General features: G+C 35.4%; 1 protein-coding gene across 2 annotated transcripts; it reads left to right on the forward strand.

Annotated features, from left to right (window-relative positions):
- The first annotated feature begins 912 nt into the window (after positions 1-912).
- Positions 913-16,028, forward strand: LOC110453820. 2 transcript variants are annotated; one of them, XM_021502993.1, is made up of 7 exons: positions 913-1,308; positions 6,916-7,269; positions 8,213-8,599; positions 9,055-9,186; positions 9,904-9,996; positions 11,659-11,758; positions 12,370-16,028. In XM_021502993.1, the coding sequence occupies exons 1-7, from the start codon at positions 1,227-1,229 to the stop codon at positions 13,289-13,291; spliced, it is 2,070 nt and encodes a 689-aa protein (XP_021358668.1). In that variant the 5' UTR covers positions 913-1,226; the 3' UTR covers positions 13,292-16,028. The 2 variants fall into 2 exon arrangements, with proteins under 2 accessions (XP_021358668.1, XP_021358676.1); XM_021503001.1 differs by lacking the exon at positions 913-1,308 and adding an exon at positions 1,503-1,579.
- Positions 16,029-16,895: the final 867 nt, after the last annotated feature.

Consider the following 16,895-nt stretch of genomic DNA (forward strand, 5'->3'; position numbering starts at 1 on the left):
ATATGTTTTGTAGCAAGAATAGCACTACAGAGCTAATGTTATAATGTTACATGCATATGCGACGTTAAATAAAGCTTCTTGACTCTTGACCTTGGAAAGACTCTGCTTCTTCTTTCTCAGATTATCAGCAGCTGTACTGGGTAATGCACATACTTATAAGTCGGTGGATTGGTTACTTTCGGTTGATGGTTCCACGGGTGCTTGAATCAAGATTCTGTAACTTTGATTAGCACTACAATACATCGATGTCGTCCCTTTTATATGGGAGAGGGTTGCAAAAAGAACCTGACTGTACATGTGTTTGGATTTAGAAAGGAGAGGTTTGATATTGCCAAGTAGAACTGTCTAAAACAACGTACTCTGCCAACTAACACACTGAATGCATGGGGCATTGTGTTACTTCATCCCCACCCTAACCTCAACCACTGCCACTATTTAACCATGAAAGTAAGGCTCTCAAAATTCACACGAGTTTAGTTGGGGCGGAGTCTGCTGTAACCAAGGTTGCAGACGGACCTTCTTTTTAATCACTTGCGACCCAAGAGACACTGGTCACTTTAAATATCATATTTGTTCTAGATATTATAATATTAATGCCATAAATCATATAGACAACAGTGGCGGATCCAGAGGTTTTTTGGGCTTCAGGAAACCCCCCCACCCTGAGAATTTTCTTTAAAAATCATATATTTTCACCATTTTCCTCAATTTTTCCCCACATGGAAACCCCCCCAGGAAATTTGGAAACCCCCCCCGAAAGGTCTCTGGATCCGCCACTGGACAATCATAAATTAACCATGGCTTCAAAAACAAAACATTCAAAACGTTCTGTGCAAAGAAATTACCCGGGCATTTTCATTAGGGTATTTGATTTGCCACGACACATCAGTTAACAACACCTGTCACATTTGAGTGGTTATTTCCGGTTCCTTTCCAGGTGCGACATGGAGGTCCAGCAAAGAGCAATATCTGTCACAGAAAACATGAATTATTGAAAATTGTTCTCTGTTTAGGGGAAATAAGTATCTTAGTATCTTTCCTGTATATGTAAGACGGAGAAATATCTTTACGACGGGTATGTAAAAGCAAATCTAAATGACGGATGTAAACAATACGACCGGAAGGTCACAGACCGACGAACCGTCTGTGTAGTTGTCAAACGATCAAGGGAGGCTGTGCTGTAGGATCAGACCGATGCAGGGTATGTGTGATGGTGTCGGAGCAGCATGCACAGTGTAACAGGGCGACAGTGGACCCGAACATGGGCGCTTTGTTGTCTCCTCGCTGGCCACCTGTTAACTTACGTAGGTACGTATTGCAGACACCCTGGTCACTGGACACCCATGGGCTAATCTCGGGTCCATGTGAGTCACAGCAGTGTTTCATTTCAATGCACAATTGTACTTGATGCTCTGACACAGAAAGTCAGGAAATAGATCATGGGAAATATATGTGTATAACCTCAGCGAGTACACAGTGTAGTGTCATTGTCATTTTTGGTTCTTATAGGAACTTGTAAGTTGTGTCATGTGTGTAGTGTTATATAATGCTGATCAGTGTTGTACCTGTTCAAATCAAGGTAAGAGATAATTGTTGAACATCTCGCTTGATATTTATATTTCATATATTTCAGTTTATTTTTATCAAGAGCTGATACTGTAAAAAACAGTACATTTGCTACATCTAATTTTTAAGACATGTATGTATTGAATTTATATATAAGGTCTGTAGCTAGGCCGGTGCTAAATTTAAATTCAGTCACCAAATGTTCAGATACATCTTTTTCCATTCATAATGATATTGTGACATAATTTAAGAGCAATATGGTATTATGCAGTGATAAAAGAATAATTTTCTGAAGTGGTAAGTCCTTAAATTTTAGAACTCTGTCATGATGGTAACAGGTTGTTTCGCCCTATTTTTAATTCATAGTCTAATATAATAATTAATATTTAGTTATATCAACTATACTTATTGATGATTTTCTACATTGGTGTTTGGTATATTTCAAGTAGAGTAAGTATGTAAGAGCGGAGTCAGCTTTTCACAGCTGCCATTTGTCACATCAGCTATAAAACAAGACAAACACATTTTGTTTATGAAATTGATAAGAATTATATAGAAGACTAAGTACACTAAATTTGTGACTTAAAACTGCCGAAACAACTTAGCGCGAATCAACATATAGGGCGAACAGGATTTCGGGTGAATCAACTCTGAACCGTCATATGTCCAAAAACCCGCAGCCTAAAACCATTCCTTTTAATAGTAAATTCAGTGTTCCCCCTAACCCCTTTGGGAAGATAGAAAGCATTTGTGCAACGAGAATGGAAACAATGCCAATCATGCTGTAATACAAATCTTGTGTACATGTATATAATACCTGTGTAGTTTGCAGCAACATTGACTTTGACTTATAAACTGTAATGTAGTCTTAACCTTAAAAAAGTATTTCTTGAAAAAGTATCTTTGTGCATTAACTTTACTTGTCTGATCAATCATGTACATGTTTCCGAAAGAATACATCACCTGGGATATTGGTAGCATTAAACAGATCATATTCGAATGTCAATTTGCCTCCTTATTCTAGTTTACCTCTGCCCAGAATTTTGAAACCTTATTGATTCACACATGTCATGGTCTTTTCATGATCACTTGACATGATAAATCTAATATGAACTTGTTATGTGACATTTCAATCGGATATCATTTACATATTATTGAATTTAAAACAGTTTAAGTATTTTTAACGATACAATTGGTAATGTGCAATGACTTTGTGATCAGTTGGTGTTTATCATTGTATCTGGATTCTAGATCTAACATTTCGTTTTGTGATGTGCAATTTAGGTATATCATAATTAATGTTAATCTGACATCATTATGTTATTGACATTTGTAAGTGCTGAAGTTTTAGATAGTGCATCTACACTTGCAGATCTCTAGTATTTCGTGGCAACGCAATAGCCTATAAATTTAAACTAGGTCACATGTTTGGCGACACACTTTCCATATTGTTATGCTGGTGTATGTACATTTCAGAGGCCTGACCATTGTTTTAGGGTCATAATTTCATTGTTTGTTTTTAAATCTAAAAAAATGTTTTATTATTGTTATTGTTAATGCATGGAAATCTACCACACAATGTGATGTATTAACAAAATGATAGGACACTTATTGCAATTGGCTATATATACATGTAGCTATCCCTATAAAAGCCCTGGTCCCAGTTTCCAGCTGTGCTGTAGTTGCTTTAAATACAAACAATATAAGTACCATTACTTTGAAATTTAAGTAAACAGGGTCCAATCCCAAACCTACATATGTTAGGCATCACCAGTTGCATTGAAACTATATATTCTTTAACACTTTAGCAAAAGTCTTTGTCGGAACAGTTTTAGTTATACACAAACCATGCCTCCGACATATACTCTTCATGGTGCGTTTTTTATACATTATGTCATCACATCAGTTATTTTTGGGACACAGATGATAGTCCTAGACTCCAGTGGGACTCTCCCAAATTCGAGAATCCGTACTATAGCTCATAGAAAATTGGACTCATTATTGTTTTGGAATTGAGGTTTAAGAGTCACATGGGGAAAACAATCCCAACAAAATGACTGTATAATAGATGACTGCCAATATAGTAACAATTGCCAAGGGCAGGTAAACAGTTACAGAGTACATGTACTTGTCGTTATTGCATTACTTAAAACAATTATCTGATTGTGAGGCTTTAAAATCAATGGTCATGCATTTCAAATTAACAGCAAATGTTACTAATCTTCAGAGTGTTCAATATCATTGGCACAACTTTTGTGTGGATTCTGACGTGTGTGGCAGTCATTTGTTATTCACTGTTTCTTTACTCTCTGACGACACATCAGCCTTAGCTTGAGTTACTCCAGGAGTAGGTTCTCTTTAAGCAAGTCTATTACCACTTCAGTGATGGGCGTTACTTTTGATGCAGGAATGGATAAATCTACGTCCAGGCTCATCCCGGTTTTGTTTTGCTGTTGGTATTTCAGATCTATTTCATGGTCTCACAGTTGTGTGTCGTCCAGTTCGTAAACGGACTGCTAATAATCAAAATTCAATATGACACAAAGAGATTTCCCATTCTCAAAGGTCGTTGATCAGCCTGTTGTATTAGTGTGGTTCTCAAACTATCGGTCTTTGGAACCTTTTCATTTTTAATGCGTCTGTCAAGAAAGCTGATGTGGTTTTTATAATGACACTGATGTTTAGGACTCAGATGTTGGAGTCCTGGAACCATCCTTTTCCTGTGGGACTCGTCAACAGCTATTTATCTCTTAGTAAAACATGTTGAAAAAATGTCCAAGACTTGCCTGAAGTATTTCTACAAAAATCACTGAATGATATGATTGAATTGTTAGTAATCTGTGCACTTTGAGGTACAATGCTGACTGGAATGATCAACTTTGCTGTGATGTCCTCCTTTATTTGTCTCTCTTTATTTTGATTAATATTTTGGGTTGTGATGGGCTGATGATCGATTATAATCGAAAATTAATCGGTTTGCTCTTTCCGTTTCTGATTATCGATTACAAATTCCATAATCGACATAATTGGTTCACTATTGAAAAAAAAGTATTCGAAAGTCTTCCATGTAAAGTATGCTTTGAAAGTCATATCTTGTTCTGATTGATAAAAATGCATGAAAGTTGCTTGATATCCATTCAGTAAAAGGAATGTAACCTAGGGTATAGTTAAAAACTCTGTCTATTGATGTTATGGTAGTGTATAGTTAACAACTCTGTCTATTGATGTTATGGTAGTGTTCTCACTTTATTTGGGAATTCAATCGCAAAAACTTGTAAACCGATTATGCAATCAATCATTGATCGGTTTACTACTTCCGATTACATTACAGAATGGTTATCAATTATGCAATCAATCATCGATCGGTTTACTACTTCCAATTACAAACAGCTGGTTATCAATTATGGTTTTAAACCGATTGCCCATCACTAATTTAGGGTAAGATCTTGGTGGGTATTTTAAATGTAAGGTTTGAATTAAAAGTTGCAAAATTATTGTCTTTAACATAATTATATTGCACAGAGATGCAGAATCCTACAAGCAGTTGTCTTTATAGAACCTGTATATGAATCGGAGGTGGATACTGCAGTTTTCAGTAGAGCTCCAACGATATCCAAGAAAAAGTAATGTCAATGTTAAATGATGGATCATCAACACCAAAGATTAGATTTCATTTTATTGTAATGACTTGTTTAAGTTAGTATATCATTCATTATATATATGAGCTCCGGTACTCCTGAATTGTTTGGTGGTTGTGGGGGCTTGTCTAAGTGATCCAAGGATGCAAATTAAAGGTTCTATCACAAAATCAAATATTAATTTTAAAATGTACAGAGTCAATGTCAGTGAGAAGAAGGTGGATGAAACTGTGGTCACCTTGCTCAGATTATGGAAACAAAAAGTTATGTAGGGTGATTGGAAAGGGTTCCATATCCATGCAATCACATACATAGCTCAGATGATCTGTCTCCATCCAGTTGAGTGGGTATAGAAATATTGGTCCCGAAAGTACTGTTCATGGGGCTCACTGTTATATTGTGTCATGGTATATATATTGGAATAGTTATACATTATTTAAACGCTTCATATTCTGTATAAATATAAAGTAATATTTTGAATAATGCCTATATACTGCATGTATCTAGGTAATTACCATTAAACAGTTCAATATGGTAATAACTGTGTGTTGGAATTTGCTAAACGGCTTGCACTATTGCTCTCCATATGTAACACAGTCTGATTCATCTCGCACTATATATCATTACACTCAAATTTTTACTGAGGCAGTATTTTCTTTTTATAAATGATTCGACCATTTTAATTAGTTTTCACTGTGGTTCCTGTAAAGTGGTTGAAATTGATTGAATTCCATGTTGACAATGGTGTGCTTGATGGGCTGCCTGAAGGGCTCAGGAAAGCATGTTCATTAGGAAATCTCATTCTGTCGACAGTTGTTATATAGCAGAACAATTAACGTGGTGAAAGGTAATTGGCTTTTTTCCAATATCAGTAAATGGAAATTGCTATACATGTAGTTTCTGTCTTCATTAGATTAGCATTCAAATTTAATTAGACTGTCTGCCTGTATAAGATATTGATTGTATCTAAATATGGTGTGTTCACCTATAAATATAGCTTTCTAATAGTATTTGTTGTACATTGCAATCCTCAACATTTTGTAATAATTTGATATGAAATACTCTGTGAATATCATACCTGGGGTCTGATGTGTATTATTTTCGGGACCATATACATGTATATATATGATGTGCAGTTATTGACACATAAAAAAATGAAAATATTTTGATATTTTTTTATGAGTCGTCGCTTATTCAGAACATTTTGAAACTTCTTTGACAATTGCTTTTCAATTAAGTGACAATTACCGGGTATATATGCAGTAAAATTATTAGGACCCCCCCTCCCCCAAATTTAAAAAAAATATAGTTGGTACAAATGATAAAGCATATATATAAAGCACTAAGAACTCAGTTCTGTATATGTGTTTGTTTTAGTGTTCGTCCTATAAATATTGTTCAAGAGTAGCATCACCATATACTTCACAAGTATGGCAGAATATCAATAGTTTTCCCTCACGCAAATGTTGTCATTCCAATGATGAAATATTATGATGTGAATTATTAATGTATACATGTACATTATATATACTATCAATCATTGATCATGAAGTTCTCGACCAGATGAAAGAGCAAATTAAGGATGTTTACATGTGATATCACTATTTTTATTGACTGCAGTAGTAGAGCAAATTAGGTTCATGTACCTCAATTTGTATATATAACTATATGTAGATGTTTAATTTATAAATGTTGCGTTTTGACATTGCAGTGTCCGTCAAAAGCAGTGATGAGTGGACTAAGACAGCCTGTGCCGGAGAATGTAACGACCAATACTCTTTGGAATGTCCCTACAAACAAAAGATTGCCATCAAAGATCTCCAGTACTACTCCAAGCCTTTGTCTTCGGAATGTCCCAACACTGCGTGCCAGAACCTGGAGAAATGCTGTAAATATGACCCATACGACTGCAGAACACCATTTTCCGAATCAAAGGCCTATGATGTTTACAAGCGCTGCTCTGGGATGCAGCAGTGCGGCTGGCTCCAAGCCGATACCATGTCTTTCACCTGTAATAACAGAAATCACACCAACTACGTCCGCGCCTCCTACAAATGTGTTGATGGTACAGCTCAATGTTATATTTCACATGTCCTCACTTGCTATATAGAATAAAACTTTTTTTGTTTTTGAAATAATAATGTATGTAATGCAAAATGAAAAACATGCAGGATTTTTATTTTTTTTAAATCTGACTTGTATATGTAAATACAAAAGTTTCCAAACAATCTAATATGTCACGTTTTACTATGAAATTTAGGTGCATACTGTCGGCATAAGTAGTAAAACATGTACATTCGTTACGATTCGTACTCACAGACATAAAAAAGAATTCTTATGTTTGGTTTACTTCTAGCTCAGTCTATGAAAGGGAATACTATGTTTCTAAATATGGTCATAATGTTTAGAATACTATAAGATACAGTTAAGTTTAAAAGTCTATGTAATGCAGTTTTTATTGACTAGTGCCATTTGTACTCTGTCAACTTCATCAGATGGTGTCTTCTTGTATCCTGACTCTACCTATGTAAATGTATATACAAAAGAAGTTAGGCTGGACTGAGCATTCATTTGGTCACGTTATCAGTGTGTAAGCTGTTTAGGTCACCAAAATAATACAAGGTTAGTGTAGTTTGTCTTGGTGGTGTTACATAAAATATGATATTAATTACCACTGTAGTTGTCAGTTTTCGGAATGTGAATTCAAGTGGCGTGAAACGATTTTATGAAAAAATCAACGCATGTTATCTCATACTCTGTAGTTATATCTCACACTGAAGGTTGATGTTAATTCGGATTGATAAATCTACATTCGAACTAACACTCTGTTCAAACTTACCAGTAACTACACACTAATTTTACCTTCTACAATATCATACATGTAACAAGTATGTTCTCTACCACTGAAATCACAAAATCAGAAATCATCTATATAAATTTGCTTGTAAATAACAGCCATGGTTTCTCTTTCTGATTTATGATTTTGTCAATGTTTTGATTTGTTTTAGATTCCTCCTTCCTGGACATGTGTTCCAACCAATCTCTGGAGGGAGACACCATCAACCTGATATTTAATGGCACCCACATGGAAACGTCGAACCGTCAGTCGAACCGCTGTGTATGTATCCTGTCCACTTCTGACTGTAGCTCCATCGCAAAGCTTCACTTTCGCACCGTGGATGTGCGTCTTCATGAAGCCAGCAACATTTCAAAGTGTCACCCACATGCCAAGTTCACCATCACAGACACCAACGGGCCACGGGACTATAAATGTCAGACTAACCACTTTTATCGGCAGTTCATGGACATATACTACAGTTCCTCCTCCTACGCTCGCATGTCTATGTACTACGAGCCAGGCGTGTACCCTGCCCAGGTCTGGCTGCAGGTCAAAGGTAAGAAGGGGATGGTGTTTTTGCACCCCACCAATCAGTTAGGTTGTCACTGTCAGTGTATCACTTTTTTCATGGCATGTGATATCTTTCCAGGTTTTGTATGCAAGTACATTTTGGGGTAGCAGAATGTTCTGGATGTCATGAATTGACATTGGGTCTCATGATCATGACCCTCTTATTATTTGGTCACTGTCCATGGCATAGCGTAATCTTCTATGTGTTGTTACCTACAATTGCTAAATTTGTCACCCTTTGTTCTTTTTCAATAACGAGGTTTGTTCAAAGGTAAGAAACTATAGATTGCTTGCAATACATTACTGTGTTCATTTTGAGATTTTGTGTTGAGGTTTTTAATATTATTATTCCAGTGTAAGAGACATTATTATATTTAGATATATCCTTAAATGAATGAACAGCTCCAGGTTAATGTGACAATTTAACCTGTCATTTTACAGCGACCTTATCTGGCCAAAAAGTGGTGATTTCGTGCGGAAAACAGAGTGCTGAAAATCCACGGTTCTGTGGTCCCGTTGAGATGATACCAACCACTCCCAAAACACATAATCCATCAGCAACAGTAACTGCAGGTAGGTTTGTAGTAAAGAGGAATTATGTGTATTGATTTAAATACTTGATCTCAAAATGTTATCACTATATTGCCCCAAATCATAGATCTGCTAACCAAGGAAATACACTTTAATGGACTCAAACCTTATGTTAAGTTTTCAAGAAAACATGTTTTTGTCCAAAACCATATACATTCATGTATATTGTAACCAAGGAAATACATATACATTAACTCAAAACCTAGTTTTAGTAGTCAGGGAAACTTGTATATTCCCTTAACCCTATAGCTTGCTAAGACCCAGTTTCTCCAACCTCTGTGTATAAAAACACTCAATGACCTTAACTATGATGATAATAATAATCAAATGATAGGGTATGTTTTGCTGTTGGCAAGTGACACAACCTCAAAAACGTAAGAATTGTGGTACAAGCTTGCCTTGAACGTCTTGAATGGATCTCTAAATTTGAAGTATCTCTACGCTATACCGTACATTTTTCTGCCTTTCCAAATATGGCCTTGGTTTGTGTATACATTTTCTAGAAATTTGGCATTTGCATTGTTCTATGTCCTGTTTACTGAAATTCCGCTTTCAGAGGTGGGAGAAAAAGCATCAATCGTTATGTGGGAATGTGGGATAGGAATGCCGAGTTTGGTGTCATAACTCAGCACCTACAAATGATAGACTGTATTAGTATTAAGTCATGTTTTTTAGATAACATTTGTGTATACGTTTCAGATGACATTTTTGAAGGGAATGGAGAACATACCCACGGTCCCATGCCAACCTTCAATGCTGACGGGGGTGGAGCTCAGTCTAAAGATCGCACAGGTAGGATGTTAACAATGTTACAATTAAAAGTGCAACTCCTGGAGTTCAGTTTGGAAGTTTTTATGCCCCCGCCATAAAATTGGGGGGCATATAGTGTTATCCATGTCCATCCCGTCCCGTCCCGTCCCGGCCCGGCCCGGCCCGGCCCGATTCAATGTAAACACTTAGCAACTTCATTCTTTGACAGATTTTGGTCAAACTTTATAAAAAAAGTGAAGTATGAGTATACTTCGGACATCGCTGTATTTCAGGGATCCAAGGTCAAGGCCAAGGTAACACTTGCTATATATAGAAAATCATCAGCTGATTCAATTTAAACACTTAGCAACTTCATTCTTTCATGGATTTTGGTCAAACTTTATGCAAAGGTCAAGTATGAGTATACTTCGGACATTGTTGTGTTTCAGGGTTCCAAGGTCAAGGCCAAGGTCACTGTTGCTATATATAGAAAATCATCTACTGATTCAATTTAAACGCTTAGCAACTTCATCCAATAGGTTATGGAGATGGTAATTACATACAGAAAAAAACATATGAATATTAAAATCAACTTTAAGAGTAGTACCTTGTGTGTGTGCATGTTTCAGGGTATCAAGATCAAAGTGGTTGTAACTTTTTATAGAACACTGAAACTAGTTTTATTTGCAATCTTTTATCATATATAACTGCCATGTTTAACTCCTCTGAGGTCATTTGATAGTTGTAGTTTCCCACTTACTATTTTGAACAGGGAACCAGAGTGTAAGAAATGTTGTAAAGTTAATTCATGGCAATGTCTTTGAATCTTGTCATTGATATTTAATTGTGTCCTATACATAAGTATATCTGTTTGTTCATTTGTTTACCCTTTTTCATCACTCTAGCAGCTTCATTTTGAAAGATTTGATAAAACTTCATGTAATGGTCAAGTGTGAGAATACCTGGAACGAGTTTTTGTATATGTTTCATGTTGTCAAATTCAAGGTGACTGTTACTTTTCATAGAAAAATCTTGTCACCACAATAACAACTGTATTTCTGAACATATTTTGATCAGACTTCATATTCAAATATGAGAATGCTTTAAACAAGTTTGTGTTCAGGGTACTAAGTCAAGGTCACTGTCACAGGTACTACCCACTTATTGAAAAACTTTGTTATCGGCTGGCAACTTTTTAATTGGAAATAAAGTTGTCAAAGGACATATGTCATGTAAACAGAGAAAGTGATTGTATTCTCACATACTTCACAGGGTGAACCCGTTGTTGCTAGTAAAGAGATAGCTCTATATCTCACACGGAGTAGGGAAAGACAGCTGACACGCGTCATAATAATGAACTGTCGATGTGACATCATCGTATTGTTTCCGTGATGTCATACACTTGTTGTGAATGGAGAATCCTCCGCTCAACCTTAGGGTTTTGGGAATTTGGCGGAAGAATCAGATTGATGTTTATTCTGACTGGAATTTGTTTATTTGTAAGTATGTGAGAAAATAGTCAAACATGGATCTGTTCCATGGACAGGGATATCTCAACCCTCGTGTAAGAGTTGGGCTTACACTCGGGTTGAGATATCTCTGTCCATGGAACAGACCCATGTAAGATTCTATTAGTCCACATCTGGTGATTACATTCGTTCTGCAATGACAGGTGATAATATTTACTTGAACTCTTTGTTCCAGAATGGCCGGCTATCATAGGAGGGGCAGCAGCAGGTGCCATTGTTCTTCTTCTACTGATAATCCTCATCTGTATCTTCAGGCGGAGACAATCAAGGAAAAGGTAATTTACAGATCTGGCATTGCCTTACAAAGTAATCTTTACTTTTATGTTTGGAGTAATTAAGGAGTTTAACCAGTTTTCTATCATTAATCCACATTGAAACATGTGGTTAATTTGAGAATATCTGCACAAAATCATCATTTGATAATACATGTATGTGCAATTATTTTTGTGTGTAATACTTGCCAGATTGCTGCAACAGTATTATAAAGCAGTGACAAGGTTGTACAATTCCTCTGCCTGATACCCAGGGCTAGAACACTTTATGTCTAGGCCTGTGACAGTGTTAAATCTATACTCTGAATATATCAGAATGTGGACATTTTCCGAATCTTCCTGAGAACTAGTGAGCTAATATGCAATTATACTCTTGTGATAATTAATGTCTAAGTTTGTTCTGATGGTTTTGTCATTAATACAAAGATTTTGGTCCATCTGTTTTGAGTAACATGTAATGATGAGTGTTAAAAATTAAATCTACAAAAGAAGTATTTATATTTATAAAATTCATATTATGCTGATCTGGTTACTCTTGCATCATTGAAGCTCCTTGAAAAATGACATTTGAAATGCATAAGTTGTTGACCTGTCATTGTCCTTTTATAATTAAGGAGAAAAGCCAAGGAACATGATGAGGAAACACGGATGGTGTTGACTGGGGGAAACATACCACCACCTCTTCCCCTGGCAGATAGGTATGATGTACATGAAGGAAATTATTATGAAACGGTGGGAGCTACTAACGGTAAGCCTGGTGGTGAAACTGGCAGTATCATAAGTCCAGGCAAAATCATGGAAACTTTTACTCCAGGTAGAAAACAAAGTGGACAGTTTTTCCCTTCTGAAGTTAAACATCCACCTCCCCCGCCAACTCCTAAAACAAACAAAAAGACACCTGAAATAGAGGCAAATCCTTACCATATGCCATGGGATAACAGTAACTTTAAAACGAACCGAGCTGAACAACGGGATCTTGCTTATGCAACCAGTGATGAAATACAGGTACTAATCCAGCGGATGGAGCAGGACCGGCGCTGTCTCAATGAGGGGGCCAAGGAGGAGGAACAGGTGGTACCCAACCCCAACTTCTACATCCACATAGACGACTATAAGATCAAACGGAGCCCACAAAAACCCTCGGGGCATGGTGAGGGAGAGGAAAGCTCAGAGGACGAGGACGGCCCCAGGGTCAATTCCAGGAATTATGAGGACATTCATGTGGAATCCGATGGGGATACAGCTCATTTAGCTTGTGAAAATCCCGGCAAGACTAAAGTGAATATGTTAAAAGAATCATCTAATGAGAATTGTTGTGAAAGTGAGGACACAGGTTACAGGTCAGTAGGAAGCCCTGACCAGGTAATGGTGTCCGAGGATGATTACCTCATACCAGGCTCAATCAAGTCATCCCTGTCGGATGGCAGTAAGACTGGAACACTTCAGAAGACAGAGGAGGACGCAGAAACACTCACAAACCCCCGCCAATCTGAAGTGTTTGAGACAGAACCAGATGAGGGGAGCACAAAGTTCTGATGGTGTGATGGCGATTGCTAGTATTTAGTCACAAATGTATATGTTTGTTCTGTGAATGTAAGTGGTGATGAAGCTCCTTTACTTTACTTGTACACTGCAATGAATTTAAAACATTCTTGCCAATTTGTGATCTGGGCATAAAAGTTTTTTTCCAAATATCATAATGATGTTTTACTTTGATTTCCGTTGATTTTAAGGATATTTAGTTATACAAATTGTTTGTTCTCAAATATTTCTGCTAAGATCAGTTGAATCATGGTTATTTCATATTTTGTGTTAATTGTTGAAATTATTCAAAAGCTTTTAATGCACTCATTCAATTTTCCATTGCACATCATTCAAAAATGCCAAATTGCCAAGTGATATCATTATATTATACTGCCAAAGGAATTGAGTGATGTCTATTATATCATTTCAATTTATACAAATCAGAAACCCAAGTTAATTATAATGTTATTTAGAGATACTGATATACTGGTTGAAATCAAAACAATTTACATGCGTTAAGTAACAGGATAGTAGTCAAACTGTATTTGATTCCAGACAGTTTAGTGTTGTATATAGGAGGCCACACTGCTTGATACGAGTATGTGGCCAACATTGACAATGTTTTTAATCTATTGACCAACAGATTATACAGCTGAAGGAATGTATAATGTGGGTACATATGTTATGAAAACGATTCAGTGTATTTCAGTATAGCATAGTAGAAATATATTCAATAGAGGACAGTGAAATATTCTTTCCAGATAGAAATTAAACTATCATAAAATTATTTTAATTGCAAGAAATTGTTAAGAAGGGGTGTTTTTAATCCGGATATTCCAGATTATTTTAGAAGACCAGTGTCTTGATTGCTATGTCACATAAAATGCAGTGTTGTTAAATTAGTCATTAACAGATTCCTTTTAACTTTTGTGACAAACAAAAAAATGTACATCGTAATCGCATCACATGCACACGCACGTCATCATCTCAACTGACTACAGGAACCAAAACCTGTAGATTCATTCCATCTCACGCAGAGTAAGTGTCGCTTGTTAAATTTAATATATTCACACATGTATATGGACTTGACTATGAAAAATGTCCCTGGCCATGATCCTGGATTTAGATGTGACCTATACATATTGTATATGATAAAACAGTCAATGTAAGTTACCGTGGCAACTGTCTACTTGGAAGTGTTCTAAATAAACTGATGTCTCTAGTCATTACATCGGTAGTCATAGATGTTAACATGTTAACTGGCAACCTCAATTGTTAACATTTCAAATCATTGGTTGACGTATGTGATGACACGTTAATTAACAACCTCAATGGTTAACATTTCATTGGTTGTCATAGGTATAAACACGTTAACTAACAACCACAGTTGTTAACGTTTCATTGGTTGTAATAGGTATAAACACGTTAACTAACAACCTCAATGGTTAACATTTCATTGGTTGTCATAGGTATAAACACGTTAACTAACAACCACAGTTGTTAACGTTTCATTGGTTGACGTATGCATGAACTGAAGATTTTGTCATGATATTTTGTTATATAAATACCTACATGTTCGGGTTCGTAATTAATTTGCTTGCATGTATTGAAAACAGTAACTACAGGAAATAATTCTTAAATTTTGTTGCATTTTTTAGTTGCATTCTTGTTCTCATCTGTTCATTTAATAGACCATATATATACATGCACTGTACCTTATTCTCAGCCGACTCTTGTAGTGTAGGTAGATTTGAAATATAATACTGTATTGAATTACTGGTTCTGTATCAATATTTACCAGGTATATAGAATTGAATAATTTATCATATTCGAATCTACCTATATTTGACATAGTCCTTAAATCAGACAAAAAATGGTCAACATGTTAATTTTTACAGGTTCGTTCATGTATTCCTAAATCTTGACCTTTCAATCTGTATATCAGTCTGTGATTGATGTACAAATCGAAATGATTTTTTCATACCACACAACTTACCGGTCAGTTTAGGGAAGCTGTTGTGTTAGTTTTCGCATAAGAAATATTGTATTTCTATTATACAGTGTAAGTTTATAAGTTACAGATATAGTATTACTACCTAGTATAATAGAGTGTATAGCGTTCAGTCAGTTTATCTGTCACCTGGTAAACATCCCTGTTATACCACATTAATTTCTGTTTTTGTTGTTATTTATGATAAAAGAGTTTATCTACTGTTTTCTTTTCTCATTCCAAAGATTTTAAACCATTCCTATTAAATTAAGACTTTACTTTATACTACATATTCCACTAAAATTAAATATTCCATATATGCATGGCTTGGCCCTGGGTATTTACACCATATTAAATGTGAAACCACACAGTGGAATTTTGACACTGTGAATGAAGCTTTGTAGCATTATTATTTTGTTATTAATTCCAACAATCAGTTAAATAACATTGACATTAACAAAACTGGCTCCTTTGAATATAAATTACATATACCAAGTAGATATGGTTTCTTCAGCTCTAGTTAGTGACCTGTATATCGGTAATGTAATGCAGCTCTTATTGTGCTGTACCTAGTATGTAAGTCTAAATCTCTGGGGGTTAAAAGCAAAGCAGGTTGTTATAAATCCTGTTGTGTTCAAGTTTGGTATGTATACATGTGTATTAAATCACAAAATGCAATCTTCAATATGTATGGTTTCTGTGATTTCTTTTCAAAAGTTATTTAATACATTTGTATGACACAAAAAAGTATTGATTTCAATTATTTTGATTGATTTGTTATAATATTACATGTACTTGGTATTTTTCTTTTCATTTTTAAAGACTTTTAAGATAAAACATTGGTTGTGATATTTATTTCCTTTACAGTATTCCAACAAAACAATTAATTATTCCGTACTAATTAACACAGAAACATTGTTAACATATAGTTATAATTACGTAGTGCTGTATTGTATCCAGTACTACAGTACTTCCAATACAGATAGATGTGTTTGATGTAAAGTGATATCTGACTTTACTGACATTAGACGATTAAGGACACTCATTCTCCACTGAAGACACATTTGAACCCCTCCAATTCAAAGGTTAGAATAGTTCATTATGACATTTCAGGGGTTATTGAGTTAAAGTTAACCATAAATTACAAGCAATGTATATCTAATCAGACAAAATGGCAAAGTTCTGCATGATGTCAGTATAGACAGGTTTCAGTATATATAAGATGTTGTTTTAATTATTCCTTACTTGAGGATGAAAGTGTGCTATATGTAGGCATTTTCAGGTATACAACAGATATTTGTGATCTAGAACTGCCAATACTTTGTGTAAGTGTCAGAGAAGTGTTACTTCCTTAACAGTGTCTATCTGAGATAGCATTTATAAGATGAATCTTTTGCATTTGGTGGCTGACATACAAAATCATTGACCACCTTTGATAATTTGCATTGTAAATATATATAATAACTTATTGAAAAAAGTTCTTCTTATCATAACATTGAATTTATCTAGTACAAATGGATCATTGACACTTGTTTTGTTTAAATACAATTTGAGCTTTATCCGTTATTTTTGTAAACTTAAATCATGATGTCACACAGTTGTTTTTATCATCAAAAGTGGATGTCA

This window comes from Mizuhopecten yessoensis, unplaced genomic scaffold, assembly GCF_002113885.1.
Source record: "Mizuhopecten yessoensis strain PY_sf001 unplaced genomic scaffold, ASM211388v2 scaffold897, whole genome shotgun sequence".
NCBI classification, from domain to species: Eukaryota; Metazoa; Mollusca; class Bivalvia; order Pectinida; family Pectinidae; genus Mizuhopecten; species Mizuhopecten yessoensis.